At 45.0% G+C, this 16,099-nt stretch overlaps 6 protein-coding genes across 6 annotated transcripts; 4 read left to right on the forward strand and 2 right to left on the reverse strand.

Moving 5' to 3' along the window:
* The first annotated feature begins 22 nt into the window (after positions 1-22).
* On the forward strand, positions 23-2,058 carry LOC6599735 (GATOR complex protein NPRL3). The gene is made up of 2 exons (XM_002024804.2): positions 23-165; positions 225-2,058. The coding sequence occupies exons 1-2, from the start codon at positions 32-34 to the stop codon at positions 1,999-2,001; spliced, it is 1,911 nt and encodes a 636-aa protein (XP_002024840.2). The 5' UTR covers positions 23-31; the 3' UTR covers positions 2,002-2,058.
* A 268-nt stretch (positions 2,059-2,326) lies between these two features.
* Positions 2,327-3,934, forward strand: LOC6599733 (zinc finger protein 1 homolog). The gene has a single exon (XM_002024802.2). The coding sequence runs from the start codon at positions 2,357-2,359 to the stop codon at positions 3,704-3,706; it is 1,350 nt and encodes a 449-aa protein (XP_002024838.2). The 5' UTR covers positions 2,327-2,356; the 3' UTR covers positions 3,707-3,934.
* A 312-nt stretch (positions 3,935-4,246) lies between these two features.
* LOC6599732 (uncharacterized zinc finger protein CG2678) lies at positions 4,247-5,487 on the reverse strand. Its single transcript, XM_002024801.2, has 2 exons — positions 5,339-5,487; positions 4,247-5,258 (listed from the first exon to the last, which is right to left on the reverse strand). The coding sequence occupies exon 2, from the start codon at positions 5,212-5,214 to the stop codon at positions 4,480-4,482; it is 735 nt and encodes a 244-aa protein (XP_002024837.1). The 5' UTR covers positions 5,215-5,258; positions 5,339-5,487; the 3' UTR covers positions 4,247-4,479.
* A 6,417-nt stretch (positions 5,488-11,904) lies between these two features.
* LOC6599731 (probable 28S ribosomal protein S6, mitochondrial) lies at positions 11,905-12,543 on the forward strand. The gene is made up of 2 exons (XM_002024800.2): positions 11,905-12,027; positions 12,105-12,543. The coding sequence occupies exons 1-2, from the start codon at positions 11,983-11,985 to the stop codon at positions 12,501-12,503; spliced, it is 444 nt and encodes a 147-aa protein (XP_002024836.1). The 5' UTR covers positions 11,905-11,982; the 3' UTR covers positions 12,504-12,543.
* Positions 12,544-12,755: 212 nt separating this feature from the next.
* On the forward strand, positions 12,756-13,930 carry LOC113566321 (alpha-tocopherol transfer protein-like). The gene is made up of 2 exons (XM_026991462.1): positions 12,756-13,135; positions 13,209-13,930. The coding sequence occupies exons 1-2, from the start codon at positions 12,831-12,833 to the stop codon at positions 13,837-13,839; spliced, it is 936 nt and encodes a 311-aa protein (XP_026847263.1). The 5' UTR covers positions 12,756-12,830; the 3' UTR covers positions 13,840-13,930.
* LOC6599730 (probable RNA methyltransferase CG11342) lies at positions 13,857-14,725 on the reverse strand. The gene has a single exon (XM_002024799.2). It carries the CDS (start codon positions 14,621-14,623, stop codon positions 13,916-13,918), a length of 708 nt encoding a protein of 235 aa, XP_002024835.1. The 5' UTR covers positions 14,624-14,725; the 3' UTR covers positions 13,857-13,915.
* Between the last annotated feature and the right edge of the window lie 1,374 nt (positions 14,726-16,099).

The following is a 16,099-nucleotide window of genomic DNA, read 5'->3' on the forward strand; positions in this document are numbered from 1 at the left end:
CAATTTATTTTTGTTTTTTAAACTCCTAGAAATGGAGGCAAATGTCAACCCCTTGGCCGTGATACTGGTATATTTTGACAGCAAAGGCGACCGCCTGCTCTATCGGTATCCCTATCAGACTCTGGGACAAACAGAGGTGGCCACGGAGGAGCAGCGAAAGTCCAGGTCTGGAGTTTACACGACTGCCGACATCTGCATCCCTTCAATGCCTTTTGCTTCTACAGAAAACGAAACCCCTATGCCGCCGCAAACACTGACGACTTGCTTCAGACGCCCACACACATCAGCGCTGCGAAGAGTCAGGGCCAGCTGCAGGGATTTGCCGATGATGTCCTGTCCGCTCTCTTTGCCGTTAAGCCGCAGCTTTGCAACCAAAAGTTCGAGCTGAAGCTGAACGATGTGAGGTTTGTTAGCCATCCCACGCTAATTCCCCATAAGGAGCAAAGGCCCAGCAATGCCAGCAGCAGTATTTCCCTGCCCTCAGCTGGTGGGGTTACTGCGAATCCGGCACCAGCTGCTCCATCCTCCGTCTTGGCGGTCAAAAAGCAACAGATGCTCATCAACATAGTCTTTGCCCTACATGCCCAGGCCAGCTACTCGATTGTGAAGTGCTACCACGAGCTAAGCAAACGCCTAGGGCTGGCCCTGAAGTTTGAGGAACAACGCAGCGGCTACCTTACGGAGCAGACGGCCCACATGGCCCGCACACATGACGAGCAGCAGCAGCAGCCCCTGGAGCGAACACTCGAGCTGATTGCGGAGAGGTGCAGCCTGGCACAGGCCCTGAAGTCTATATTCCATGATCTGTGCACCACAGGCCTCCTCAGCACATCGCTGAATCAGAATCTGACGCTCTGCTTCTGCCTGCCGGCCAAGGCACACCAGCTGCACAAGAAGGGAAGCATGGTGGATCCCGAGACGATAGATCGCTGTCTGCGGGCTCTCAAGCCGTACCACGGCATGCTTCTGCTAGTGGACTTCGCGGAGCTGCTCGACTGTGTCCCGCCCACGGGGGCCAGGATGTTGTGGCAGCTGGTGGACGCCTACAATCCACTGATAAGCCTACAGAGCATGGCCTCAAACGCGGACCTAAGCATCGAGCACGTCTACAAGCTTGTCTCTCACCTGGTCTACTGGGCCAAGGCCACCATCATTTATCCGCTGTGCGAGACGAATGTGTACGTGATTGCCCCAGACGCTCCGCTGCACACCAAGTCGCATCTGGTGGAGAAGTTCTCCACGCGCTTTGCGGGCATGTCCCTGTTCGAGGTCATCTCCGATTTCTCGCTGCCCACATCGATTGGACATCTGACCACGCCCCTACAGCAGCCGGCACGGCAGGGAATCCTCGCTCAGATGGTTTTGTGGATGCTGCAGCACCACCTGCTCATGCAGCTGCACACCTACGTTCAGTTCATGCCCAGCGAGGATGAGTTCGGCGACTCCGCGTCCTGTGGGCATCAGCTGCGTGGAGCCAGCGACGATGAGGGGGACCAGGACGCCGATCAGGACGAGCTGCACGACGGCTCCATGCTGAGCATGTCCAGCCAGCCGTTGCCAGTTCCCGTGGCATCTATCAATCATCGTCGAGACGTCTCCGAGGATCATTCCTCCCTAGCCTCGGATAACATTGCCGTGCAGCCCTCGTCCAGCCACAAGTCGAACTTCAGCATGACCGCCTCGCTGAGCACGGAAAATTGCGACAGCATCGACTCCATGGAGGATGAGCAGAAGCTGAAGGAACTGCTGCAGGTCTTCAACGATGCGGATCGGGCCGCCATCCGCCGGATACCCGCCTCGCTCAATGTCGACGATCTGGCGCTGCTTGTCAAGCTCTATCAGATGGGCTACTTCAAAAGCGAGCATCATCTCGAGGAGATAATGTACTTTGAGAACCTGCGCCGTTCCCAACTTCTGCAGCTGCTTGACAAGTTCCGCGACGTGCTGATCATCTATGAGACGGAGGATCCGGCCATTGCCTCCATGTACAATAACAAGTAGTTTAAGTTGAAACAATTAAGCATTCCGAGCGCAGCCAGAAGAATTCGAGTAATTCGAGTTGTATGATCTTTGAATCGGGGGCCTACTGTACTTGTGGGGCTAAGTGGGCTAAGTTCGTCTTTTCATCGGTATATTTACGGTATATTTTGAAATCTGTGACGTATTTTGGTATATTTTTGGGGGTCAGACCGTATATTTGATCAATAAATCCGCGGTCACGCTGCAAAAATGAAACCAGCTGATTCAAATCTGAAAATTGTCAAATTTTTGTGGGAAATTTGTTGGTTGTTTGTTTATTTTTAATGTGATCATGGACGACAAACTAAGTCCTTTTGAGATAGTGGACATCTCAAATATGTGTATTGTATGCCGGGAAATTTCCGACTTCCTGGTGGGCATATATTCGAAAACGCGTTTTTGGCTGCACGAATCAGAAAGGGAGAAGGAGCAGGAGCTGTGTCTGGCAGACATGATAAATGAGTGCTCCGGCTGTAAGGTGAAGCTGCTTGATGGATTCCCCGCGTACATGTGCGTGAGATGCGTTGGGGCGACGAACGCTGCTTTCCGATTGAAGCGCCAATACGAGGAGAGCTACCGCTACTTTGCACAGGTAATACAAGCGGAAGACGATCTCTGCACGATGCTGGCGAAGGAGGAGTGGATTTTGGCCGATGAAAAGGCCGAGCCTCGTCGACCAGAGAAACCAGACGACAATCAAATGACTTTGGGTGAAACTAATAATACAATGGACACATCCCAAGAGACCGACGAAAACGACAACTGGGAAGATCCCGAACCAGTAGCAGAACGCAAATGGCAGCTGATCAAGGATCCCATTAAAGAAGAAAAGAGAAACAGAAAACAGAAATATAGCGAGGATACCATTCCAGCTAGAAAACGAAAAAGGAGAACGTGCAAAGATCGCCAGAATGATGAGCTCAAGGAGTCCGATGAAGATGAATCCGAAACGTACATTTATGGTTCGAAGCTGAACGAGAAAAAAACGAAACGTTGGCTTTGCTCCAGTTGCAAGAAGTCCTTTGCACAACGTCAAACTCTGAAGGTGCACATTCGTATTCATACCGGCGAACGTCCCTATCAGTGCTCCCAGTGCTCTAAGGCCTTTGCTCAGAAAAGTAATCTCGACATACACATGCGCAACCACACCGGCGAACGTCCCTACCAGTGCACCCAGTGCTCTAAGGCCTTTGTTCAGCAGGCCAATCTCACAGCGCACATGTGCACCCACACCGGCGAACGTCCCTACCAGTGCTCCCAGTGCTCTAAGGCCTTTGCTCAGCGAAGTCATCTCGACATACACATGCGCAACCACACAGGCGAACGTCCCTACCAGTGCTCCCAGTGCTCAAAGGCCTTTGCTCAGCAGGCCAATCTCAAAGCGCATATTTGTCGGCACACCGGCGAACGGCCCTTCAAATGTCCGCATTGCCCCAGAGACTACACCAATAAGGGTCACCTGTACGTCGACATGTGCACGCACTCCTCCCATCGACGTTTCAACTGCTTAGAGTGTAAGAGCAGCTTTAGCCAGAAGAGCGCCCTGCAGAAGCATATGACCATTCATACCCGGTTGTTGTATAAGAGTACAAATCTCATTAAAGTGCAGTCTGGGGTCTCGCCAAAGCCTCTCGAGGAAGTGAAGCCCAGGGCCGAATACAAGCTGCGACCAAGATATACGAAGTAAGAAGAGAGAAATTGGGCTGACAACAAATGAAATTATCAATATTATTATTAGAAAGAGCATTAAGAATGAGTTATGTTTTGAACGCAGAGCATAGAAGAAGCCTTCTACAAAGACAATTTATTGTATGTAGAAATCGAATGACAAAAGCGTTGGGCCCGGCAAAAAATTTGGGTGAATCTTGTATACCTAAGTTCAAATTGTAAATAAAATTAATATGAATTACTTCAATCTAACTGCAGTCCTCAACATAGTATTTGTAAGGGACCTGAAATAGGTTTATACATTTTTTGTAACTGTTTTAACTGGCTATTGAATAAATTATGTCAAAACAGAGATCTTTTCTCTATCTTTCCCAATCTCGAGTCGAGCAGGACTATGCCTTGTCATGCACAATACATGTTTTGGGCATTCTGCCATGCTCTTTTCAATCATTCGATTTTACTTCTCTCGCTGGTGTCTCGTGCTTGGTCCTTTGAAGACCAAACATTTTTGAACAGCAGACAAAACTTTTTAGCAATTTTAAGTTGAGAAATATCCAAAAATTTATTTGAAAAAATCGTGTTTTTCCTTGTTATTTTTTTGTCGAAATAATATTGTACTTAAATTATATGTGGGTTTTCACTTTCTGCTCTTAACCCATACAAAATATACATTATCGCTCGTCCGTACAGGACAGAACATGCTTCCTAATAACTTAAACAATGATCGCCTAGCTCTAACAAAATACATTCTATTGTTTCAGATTACTTGATGGACTTTCATTACGATCGGGGCTAGTTATTCATATCTGCCGGTTGATCGTCCTCGTTTGAACTCTTCTCCTTTTTGTGGGAACGACTGTGGAGTATGAGCTGGACCTTCTTTGGGAACGTCTTTGGACAGTGTATACACTGGTAGTGGAGCGGTGGTGGTCCGGCAATATTTGGCGCTGGATCCTCCTCCTGCGCTACTACCCTGATGGTGAAAGGCCTCTTCATCAGCGGCGTGTCGGGGGTAATGGTGTTGCCCATCTCCTCCAAGTCCCCGTCCTCCTCGCTTTTGATGTTTGTTAAGTCCAAGTCGTCGGTCTCGATGATCTCAAAATATTCCGCCGCAGCGTTGTCGTTTTCAGCCTCGTTAAAAACCGGCGCAGTGGAATCAACAGCATCGACATCTATCTCGTTCTTCACGTTTACAGTCTGCTCCTGGGCCGCGTCATTTGGAATTATGGAAGTCTGCTCGTCAGTTGGTTCTCTCTTCACTGGTGCATGCCTCTGCATGGTCCGGCTGTACCTACGCTTGAATCGATACGCATTCCGCAGCGCCTTAAAGCATGGCTCGCATAAATGCTGATGATGGCCGTCTCCTTCATCCACATTCAACCCGGTGCACTCCTTAATCAGATTGGCCGGAATGTCTTCCGGCTCGTAGGGCAAGCTCTCATCGTGTTTCTGCTTGGCAAAAATGTCCACTGGAGGCTCGGCGTCTTTTAGACAAATTCGGCAGCACATTTTCTTTAAATCGTCCATGTTTTTGCTTCCAATTTATTCCATTCCAGTTTTCGCGGTGGAAGCTATTTTTGAGGAAATTTACACCAATGTCTTGTGTTAGTTGTTGTTGGACTTATCGATAAAATAACCATCAGAAGTATACCAATATATATATATTTTTTTCTTTTTTGAGGGTTTAAGTTACCATGCTACCCGTGAGTAGCGTGGGATTATTTGGCCGCCCGCCTTTTGAAGGTGGAAATTGCCAAGTCAAAGAATAGAATATGTCGGAGTACTGTTTATAGCTTTACATCAATTTCGTCGATGAAGTCAATTAGTTTTTGGTACGCGCTGTTTTCTTTTTCAAAGAATTTGTAAATATCATTATATTTTCTTAGAGATGGGAGTACACCTTGTTGTGTTGTACTTGGTACAATTGAAAATTAAATGCGAGGCGTTATCGATACTATCGCATGTATCACATATGTTACTAGGAACTACATGCATTTTGGCGAGAGTCTGCTTATCGAATGCGTTACCACTAAGCAGTCTGTTGATTCTTTTAGCGTCAATGGCTTTAAGCAAAGACTATACAATACCAAGATGTTGCATGAGGAACAAATGCTTTTTCAATTTTCGTTTGACGCTTCATGGTACGGGCGCGCGGGGCTAGTACTTCAATTCTCTTTTACGCTACCTTCGCCTCCGAAATGCTACTCGGCTTCGTCAATGCCTCGGTCAGCATCGAGTCGGTGTGTCTCGAGAGAAAGAATACAAAAACAAAATATGAATCGTTGACGACGGGAAGCCATCTGGAATGACTCAGTACGTTGATGCTCGACTTGAATTTGGATTCCGATTTTTTGGTTTATCTTGGTGTTCTGTTCTGGTTTTTTGGTTCAAAATGCCGTTGGTTGTATTATTTATTAAGTATTTTTTTATTATTTATTATTTTCTGACTGACAACATACTTTTTATTTTTAGGAATATATTTTTTAGACTTAAGTTCTTTTTTTAACTTTTTTATTTCTGCAACAAGCCTGTTGCATTTCTTTTTATAAAAGTTATTTGACTCAGAATTTTTTTTACATTTTTCGCAAGTAGATACTTCTTCTTCTACAACAATTTCGGGCTCAATAAATTCAACAGAATTATTTTCCAGTTCAATTTCTAAGTTCAAAGTCGGAATAGCTTCGCTTTTCAACTTTTTCTTCCCTATATATGCGCTAGAAAAATGATCATCGCATATAATCAGTTTTTGTTCATAATTCTCCAGTGCAACACAACATTTTTCGCGCCAAATTTGACCAATAATGCTGTCTGCAGGCGGAAAATTAAACATTTTTATACCAGGATTGGTACGCCTTGATTTTTGGCATGTCTTCACAATGCATTGCCGGCCGGACTTTGCATCACCTTTTCTTATTCCGCTCATATTTTTTTACAACTGATTGCACTGATTGCTAAACAAGAAGTGAAGAAGCGAGCCTGGCATGAGCTCGAGCCAACCCAGAAATAAGCTTGTAGTTGTGTATATGTGTGTATGTCCTAGGTCGGCACGGCCATAAACCGGTTTCGGTTTCACATAAGCGCACTGAAAGCATGTCAGTGTCTGCGTGCCGAAACCGTAGGGCAGCGTGGTCGCTGATGTCTTTGGCGCGGCACAGTGGGGTCTCAGCCGAAATAGTCAAAAAATTGTATGAGTGCTTTAGATAAATTTAATGTACGCATCTAATAGAGAATTTTCCAATCGAATTTTCAAGATAGTTTTAGTTTAGGAGATATAAGCACTCAAAGTTTAACATTTTTTCAGTGTGCAAATGTTTATTGAACTCATATTCACTAACTAATTTAGCAAGCTGAGACGGCCAAAGGTCCCACTGTGCCTCTCCAAAGACATCAGCGACCACGCTGCCCTACGGTTTCGGCACGCAGACGATTCATATTTTGTTTTTGTATTCTTTGTCTCGAGACACACCGACTCGACGCTGACCGAGGCATTGACGAAGCCGAGTAGCATTTCGGAGGCGAAGGTAGCGTAAAAGAGAATTGAAGTAATAGCCCCTCGCGCCCGTACCATGAAGCGTCAAACGAAAATTGAAAAAGAATTTGTTCCTAATGCAACATCTTGGTATTGTATAGTTTTTGATATCATGTAGTTCGGCTGTGTAAAAGTTGAAAAGGGTTGGGCTGAGACAGCTACCTTGGCTAACACCTCTGTTCACCTCTACCTCGCTTTTGCCCTTTATGAGAATTCGTCTGTTAAGGAAGCTGGATATCCAAGCCGTAAGGCTTGTATTGAACCGCATATCCCTCATCCTGTGCTCGAGTGTGTCCACTCTTACGCAGTCGAACGCTCTTTGTAAATCTAGGCAAGCTGCGACAACCTGACAACCCCTCGCCTTCAGCGCCAGAACTTTGTTGATAAGGTCGTTGATCCAAAGAGCCGTGGACCTGTTTCTCCTGAAGGCATAGGACCTGTCCGGCAGCAGGTCACAGTTTGCGTCCAACTTCAACTTTATCAACCCCTCTATGGATTTAAACAGCGTGTTAATCAAACAAATCGGCCTATGGTTTTGGAAGGAAGTAGGGTCTGCATTCTACCACTTTTATCCTGACGGGATGACGCCACTCAGCCATACTTTATTTATAATTTCAAAAATGTCTTGTTTGTTTCCCACTTGGTAGCTTTTGAAGCATCCTGAACAAGATGCCATCAGGGCATCCGAATTGGGGTTCCTGGTTTTTAGGAAGGCCAGGAATTCTTCCAGTTCCAGGGGTTCCGGGTCGTCTGGTCCTAACAAAGGGGCAGGAATTTTCTTAGGGGGCCTACTGTTTGACGTGGATGGGGTTACTTTAACCATATTGAGAAAGTTTTTGTCATCTTCGTTCGTCCATTTGTTCCCTACATTTTTGATTTGACCGTATTTTTTGATTATCTTCACCCTGCTCCACATAGAGGGCGATGAAGAGACCTCTTCTATAAACTTGGAAAAGTTGCTCTTTCTAAGATGTTTTACGTGATTTTGTAGATTTTTGTCAGCTTCTAAGGTTGCTCTGGCATCAGCCAATTTTTTGGTGAGGTAGAATTTTTGCCTGCAAGCGTTTCTCACGCGAAAAAGTTTTTCCGTTTTTCCGTGTTTTTTAAGGTCAACGATTTCACTTTTTCATTGAGCTCCTCCAGATTTGAGAAGTCACTTGCACCCAGAATCCGGGCTATTCTGTGGTGAAGGATCTTCTTGCCTTGGAGGGGGTCATTAAGGCCTTGCACTGATATTACAATTGGGAAGTGGTTGCTGTTCGTAATTTTTGTTTTAAGGACTTGCCAGTTAATAGTTCCATTTCTGTAGTTCGAAAAAGAAAGGTCAAGAACAGAGAATTGAGATGAGCTCCTGGAGAAGGTTGGCGAACCGTCGTTTAGGCAGATAAATCCGGCCTCTCGGGTGGAATTCTCAATGCTGCGACCCTTGCGATCACAGATCGGATTTCCACAGATAGAAGACCTAGCGTAGAAGTTGAACCTAGTCCCCGCCCACTATTGAGGGTAAGTCAAGCGAAGCCGCGAATTCGAAAACCTTTTTTGTGCCCGATTTAAACTGTGAAACTGTTGTTGATGGCGGTTTATATATGCTAAAAAATATTGAAATTGCTCTTGAGGTTTAATGTTTTTATTCCTAAAATTTCCAAGTCGTTCTCTATTTTTAAAATGCTGAATTGAATGTTTTTCCTGACGTAGATGCCAACCCCGCCGTAGCCGTCCTCTCTGGGCCTGCAGAAAAAGTTATAGTCTAAAATGCTGCAGTCCGCGTTGTTCAGCACCCAAATCTCTGAGAGGATGGCAATATCTATTGCGTTCTTGTCTAGGAACATTGAGAGGAGCTGTTTGTGTGTTGTTGTGTGTCAGACTTTGAATATTTAGCTGAAGAATCTTCATTGTTGGTGGTTTTGAGAACCAACTGCCATCCCTTGGGCAATCTGACGCCTATCTAGTTCTGCGTTGGAAGCATTCACAAATTCTCTGATTTCCCTTTAATGATATTGTTTGGATCAATCAGGAACGCTGTGAGTTTGGCTCCTAGTGCGTTTAGCTTATCCTGGGCCAGAGAAGATGTCACGGATGAAGATCTAACAAATTTCTCGCTCATTTGGACGCAGTCTGAGTTTATAGAGTTCTTCCACTCTGCCATGTTGGCTGCTGCCTTGGCCGCCTCTGCGTTCCGGGCGGCAAGCCTATTGGATTTGGCCACTTCCGCGAAAGAGGTGACAGAATGAATTTCCCTGGCGGACTCTGAGCTGTTATTTAATAATTCAGTGGAGCGGTTAGATTGCCAACTGGGTCTGGGAAATTCCCTTTGATCCCTTAGGTTGGGGGAAGTTCTATCAAAAAGGATCGGATATCTAGCCTTGACCTCAGCTCTAGTTAGGTTTTCCAGTGTCATACACTTTTGAATGGCGTACGCTTTTTTCCTGGCCTCACACTGCGGGTGGGTGGCAGCATGTTCCCCCTTGCAGTTAGCACAGGCCCTCCCTGAGCAGATAATATCCTTGCTGTGATCTTGTCCGCATTTGAAACATTTCGCTCCACTCTTGCAATGTTGCGCCAGATTGCCAAGCCTAAAGCATCTGAAACATTGAATAAGCTGAACAAAAGGTTTCACTTCTACTTTAGAATATAGAAAATTGATTTTGGTTGGTAACTGCTCTCCTCTGAACCAGAGTTTCACCCTGCCAGGAACGTGTACCGTTCCCCCGATGCTCTATCCCTTCGCGTAATCCGAACTATCTCCTCAATTGGGATGTCCGAGGTTACAAGCTCTGCTAGCTGTTCCTCCGAGTAGTGCCCGGGGATCCCAAAAATTAACCCTGCTTTTTGGACGAAGTGCCTAAAGATTCGGGTTGAGTACCCTTGAGCAGCGAAAACACTGTTTTCCACTAGACCGTTTACACACTCCGCCGACCCGCACACAATCTTGCACATGCCATAGCCCATTCTAGCAACATCCTCGATATCGCTAATGCCCTGTTTCAGCAGCAGATCGGATAGATCAAACTGGTTTATAGCAATTCTGGCATTATTCGCACTCATTTTATCGATACAAACAATGTATGGGCCTTTATGCCCCTCATAATACTTGTTAACGATGATTTTACGGTTATTTCCGTTTTTCGTACTCACGGAAGCCACACAAACCGCGTCAGTCTTCTCTCTCTCTTTCGTCGTAGAAATGTTTGCTGTCATGCTTGTTGTCGTGTTCGTGGACATGTTTGTCGACACGTTCGTCGACAAGTTTGGTTTCTTGCACAGCAGTTTAGAAGCCAAAAGATGCGGAGCCGTTTTTGCCGCCATCTTTACTCCTGCCCGCATGGCGGATTTAGCTTCTCCTTCCCTTTTTTCAGCGTTTCCATGCGAATTTTAACTCCCGTCGCCTTCTCCGTGGCCATTCTTGTCTTTCCCTATGCTTGTCTAGACGGAGTTCTAAGAGCCGTTTTAAGAGTTATTCCGAAACGCCATGCAGTAAATTCCAGGTTTTTCGACTTAATTGATGAAGCTTTGGGAATTTCTTCGCGCCGCCTTCGTAGGCGTGTGAGGCGCCCCCAGAAGGAAAATGTCTTTTTGATTAAAACTATCAGCGAATGTCTTGAAATATGTTAATTTTTTTCCTTCCGCAAACAATTTTAGGTACGCGCCATACCAGTGTTGAACAACGAATGCGCTTTTTAACTTAATAATTTATAATTTACAGAAAAACACCTACCATCTTTGAGGAAATATACGTTAATGTCTTGTTTTAGTTGTTGTTGGACTTATCGATAAAATAACCATCAGAAGTATACCAATATATACCGTCTCATTTTCAAAATATGTCGCAAAAATACTGACGAATTATCCAAGTTCCATCGTACATATTCCTCTATTTTGATATTCCGTGGAATACTACTAGCTAGATAGAACATTTAGCCCTGCCCACACAATTGTATTATTTATGAACCTATTTTCTACTTGGCTGGCATATGTTAAACACTAGCTTCTATTTTATTTACCTAAAAATAGGTTTTAGCGAAAAAGGTCAAACAAAAAAAACGTAAGTGAGTAATCGTTCCTATTGCTAAATTTTGATGGTCCGTTGAATAATGCTGCCCACATAGTTCTATCCCATTGATGAATACATTTTCTACAAGATTAAATACCCTTAAGTACTCCCATTTGTTGTATTTTGACTTAAACACGTTTTAAACAAAAAAGTTCAGCAATAAAACAGTCGAATTGTTGTCACGTCAATGTTGCTGGTATTTTCAGACTTGTTGCTAGTAAACCGGAGTATGGCCATTTGTATACCCTATTTCGTTAATTTAATATGTTTTCCAAACTGTTTTTAAAACATAATTAATAAAGAAATGTTCTCAAATTGATATGTTTTAAAAGTATTCATGCATTTGTTTAGTTTCTTGTATATACATGTATCTTGATCCCGATACCATTTCAATACCTTCAAAATATCGCTGAAATACCTTTTAAACAGAGACTGATTGAAACTGCATTCATGAGAACCTCGGATGAATATTTCTACAATATTCTTTTTGCAGGTACCATTCCACTGCTCATGCTGCTAATGCGCGAGTAGCATGAAATGGTCACACAAATATTAATCGCACTTTATTATCGAAATATCGTTTTACAGCACTATCAGCCGGTGAACCAAATCAACAAATAGAATTTCTAAAAAATTTAATAATTGGAATTGGATCAATTAAAAGAGTAGACAAATCTTCCATAGAGAAAGCAATACACAGCATAAGCCCGCTAAAATGCCTTCCTACGAGCTAGCCCTGGTGCTGCGTCAATTGCCTCGCGTAAGTCACGTTTGAGAATTCCCGCAGCGTTACATAAAAGTAAATATTATTATTATTAATAACCGTTTAAATGACAGCCCGAACTGATATCCGTGATACGCCGCACCGCCGAAGCAATATTGGACAAAGGAGGCATCATTCGGAAGCTGGAGAATCTCGGCACGCGGGCGTTGCCCCACAAAGTCAGTGAGCACGGGGTGGTGCATCGCGTGGGAACGCACTTCACAATCGCCTTCGACACGGCGCCCACGAAGATCTCGGACCTCAAGGAAGAGTTTGGCCGCGACATCGACATTGTGCGGCGGTACATCTTCAAGGTCGAGGAGCCGGAGGAGCACAAGTGCACGCTGCACGAGGAGATGTTGCCGCCCGCCTACCGCAAGGATGTCCAGCAGCTGATAGCGACGGCCCAAAAGAAGCAGAAACCGAAGTACAACTACAACTCGGGTCTGGACTACTATCCCTTCCAGAAGTAGAGGGCCTCCAAGTCGAATAAAATCTGTTAATGTATTTAAATGGTAAAATGATTTGTAGATAGGCGTGTGTTGTGCCGTCGTGCACTGGGGGATTTCGTCGTTCAACGCTCCTCTTACGAAATGTGTCTGCTGCTTATGCTTATCGGGGCATTTTGCACTACAAGTATTGGTCTTTATTTAGTTTATGGCGCGCAATCAACACCGTTACTTATCAGCAATTGATAAATAAACCCAATAAACATCGACGATTGGAAGAAGCAACGGCCCAAGTGGAAGTAGTGCCCCAAGAACCTTCGAGTAGACCAGAACAGAACAGAACACACAGAAATGCCGCCCCAGATACGTGCCCTCACGCCTGAGCTGCAGCAGACGGCCAACGAGCAGCTGCACGAGGTGCCCGATCGCCTCGAAGCGGATCTGGAGGCATTCAAGACCTGGATCAAGCAGCAGCCGCACCTCAATTCGCGCACAGACGACCAGTTCCTGGTGGCCTTTCTGCGCGGCTGCAAGTTCAGTCTGGAGCGGGCCAAGTCCAAGCTGGACAAGTACTACACACTGCGCACCAAATATCCAGACCACTTCAACGTGACCACCACCAGGGGTCCCAAGTTTCGCGAGATTCATCAAACGGGGTAAGCTTTCGCTCACGGAAAACTCTTATGAATCGAATCGAAGTCCATTCATATCTTTGGCTCTCATAAACAGGGCGCTAGTCTACCTGCCGACTCCCCTGAACGGTAATGGGCCTCGCATTGCCATTTGGCGGATGGGGCTCTGTCCCGTGGAGAAGTACAACATTCTGGAGTGTATGCAGGTGGCGCAGGCCATGCAGGAGATCACCATCTTGGAGGATGACTACGCCAATGTCAATGGCATCGTGTTCATCATGGACATGAAGGGAGCCACAGCGGCGCACATGTTCCAGATGACGCCCTCGATGGCCAAGAAGTTCACGGTCTTCTCCGAGGAGGCGCTGCCACTGCGGCCCAAGGCCCAGCACTTTATCAACACCATCACGGGCTTCGAGCAGGTCTTCAACATCTTTAAGCCTATGATGTCCAAGAAGATGCAGGGCCGCCTTTTTGTCCATGGCAGCAAAATGGGGCTACTCACGGAACAGGTTCCGCTCCAGTACCTGTCCAAAAACTACGGCGGAGAGAACGGCGCCATCGAGGATATCGTCGCGGCGTGGGAAAAGAAGTTTGACGAGTACGAAGACTTCTTCCAGGCCAACGCCACCTACCGCACGGATGAGAGCCTGCGCCCCGGTAATCCCATCGACTTTGAGGGTCTCTTTGGCATCGAGGGATCCTTCCGGAAGCTGAATGTGGACTAAAGCAATCGGGGATTGTCTCTGTTACTCGTACTGTATTCTACGAATTTGTTTTATTGTTAAAATGAACTTGTTACTATCATCTAAAGAAGCATATCCTTCGCTGCCACTTTGTGGGGGTCGACTCAAACATCTTTCGCCGGTCCAGAGTCTGCTCCAGGTAGATATCTATCTGCTTCTCCACGTCCGAGCGCCATTTTAGCTCCAGGAAGAGCGGAAACACCTCGCCCGCTTTTTTGAGTCTCTTCTCCGCCCTTTGATAACATTTCCAGGGCTGTGGCTCCACCACGAGTAGCTCTGACAAATGCGTCAGACTCCGCAGGAACAGTTTAAGGCCTTCGTCATGATGATTGAGGTGGATCCACATGGTGATGGAGTAGCAGCAGATGGCATCGAACTTCTGCCGCTCCTGGCCGTGCAAGTAGCTTAGCACTGTCTCAAAGTCCGATCCGTTCATCACATCTACGCACTCGTATGTGATCTTCTCGGGACAGGTGTTCTCCTCCTTGGCGCGCTGGATAAGTCGCTCGTCAATGTCCACGCCAAGAATCTGCACGGAGCGCTGCAGGCGTTCCTCCAGGTAGCTGTGCAGCATTTGGGTGAAGACGCCACAGTTACAGCCGACATCCAGAACGAGATAGGGCCGCTTCTCATCCTCTAGGACAGCAGGCAGCCAGATATCCTTGTCCGGCAGCAGCTTCACCCTCTCCGAGGCCGAATTGAATTGATAGTAATTCATGAAGTTTCCATATTGCACGGCCCCAGGATCATCGTTGCGGATTTCCATGTTAGTTATAGGGAGATGTTGCTGTTTATATTTCTGTTGTTTGCGGGCGCCCTGTGGGCCAACGTCTACGTCACAATCAGTGTAACCGCGGATTTATCGTTCAAATATACCGTCCGACCCTCAGAAATGCACCAAAATATACGGTCTCTTTTTTTATTAAATATTTTTTTAAATATGCCGCAAAAATACTGACGAATTATCCAAGTTCCATCGTACATATTTCTCAATTTTTATATTCCGTGGGATATTACTAGCTAGATAGAACATTTAGCTATGCCCACATAATTTTACACGATTTATGAATCAATTTTCTACCTGACTGGCTTATTTTAACCACTTGCTTTTATTGAATTTTTTCTAATTTGTGAAAAATGTCATGGAGCGAATCACTTGAGTAATCGCACAGTAAGCTTGTGAAGTTGGCAGCGCTTGAACACATCGACCTATCGATATATTTTAGCTAATTTTTACGTTGATTAAATCAGTTACGATACCATTGATTCCGAAAGAATTATTATTATATGAATGTTATTTTGTGTTTCATCGATTATGATTACGATTACTGATTTTATGTAATTTTTGAAATGCGCGCTTGCAATCTATGCCAGAGCGAAAGAAATATGCTATTTTGTATATGTACATACGAGTATGTATAGATTCACAGCAACAACTTTTGAGTTTACTGCTACTCTAAGGGTTTTTCCATTGCGATTTTTCAAAGAAAACCATTTTAATTTGAAGAATTTTATAATTTTCTATAAGATTTGAACATTTGGGAATCTTTTTTGAACAAGGACTCGTTAAAAATACCTCCAATGGTCGCCAAATCGCCCAAATGTAAAAAATTAGAGGTAAGGAATAAGAAACCACTGAATCTCAGAGGAAAATCATTCAGCTTTTTTCCAACCAATGCCAATCATAAGATAAAAAGTGTAGATTATAAATTAAAAAAAGGAACCGCCTTCCATTTGGCGCATGGTTCAACGGTTCAAAACAGATATTTGAAAGTCGAAAGTGAAATATTCATACAATATCATCATTTTTTTCATTTATTAACTGCATTCATTATTTATACGTTTCAATGCCCTTCCATCTCCAGCTGCTTAAATAGCTCTAACAATTTTCGTACATATACAAATCGATAACATCTTCCTATTTTTGAGGTAAAATTAAATAACATAAATTTAAATGTACAACAGAATATACACAATGTTTGTTTTGGTTTTTTTTTTGTTGGCATGTTTGCGGATAATAATTAACAACAAACACTCCATGGTCGCCCAGGGGCGCATCGCCGGCCAGGGCGGGGAAACTGAATTTAACCCACTAAGGGAACTAGGCAAAATCGCAACAGTCTGTTGGGCCCCCGGCCAGAGGTGCGCCCCTGAGCACGGCCAAATCAAGATGTACCCTAACCATGACCGAAACTTGCCTCTAGCTTACATTTACATACGTTACGGTTCTTACTAGCCCCCC

The sequence above is a fragment of the Drosophila persimilis genome, unplaced genomic scaffold (assembly GCF_003286085.1).
Source record: "Drosophila persimilis strain 14011-0111.01,24,50 unplaced genomic scaffold, DperRS2 tig00000676-arrow-arrow-pilon, whole genome shotgun sequence".
Taxonomy (NCBI): Eukaryota; Metazoa; Arthropoda; class Insecta; order Diptera; family Drosophilidae; genus Drosophila; species Drosophila persimilis.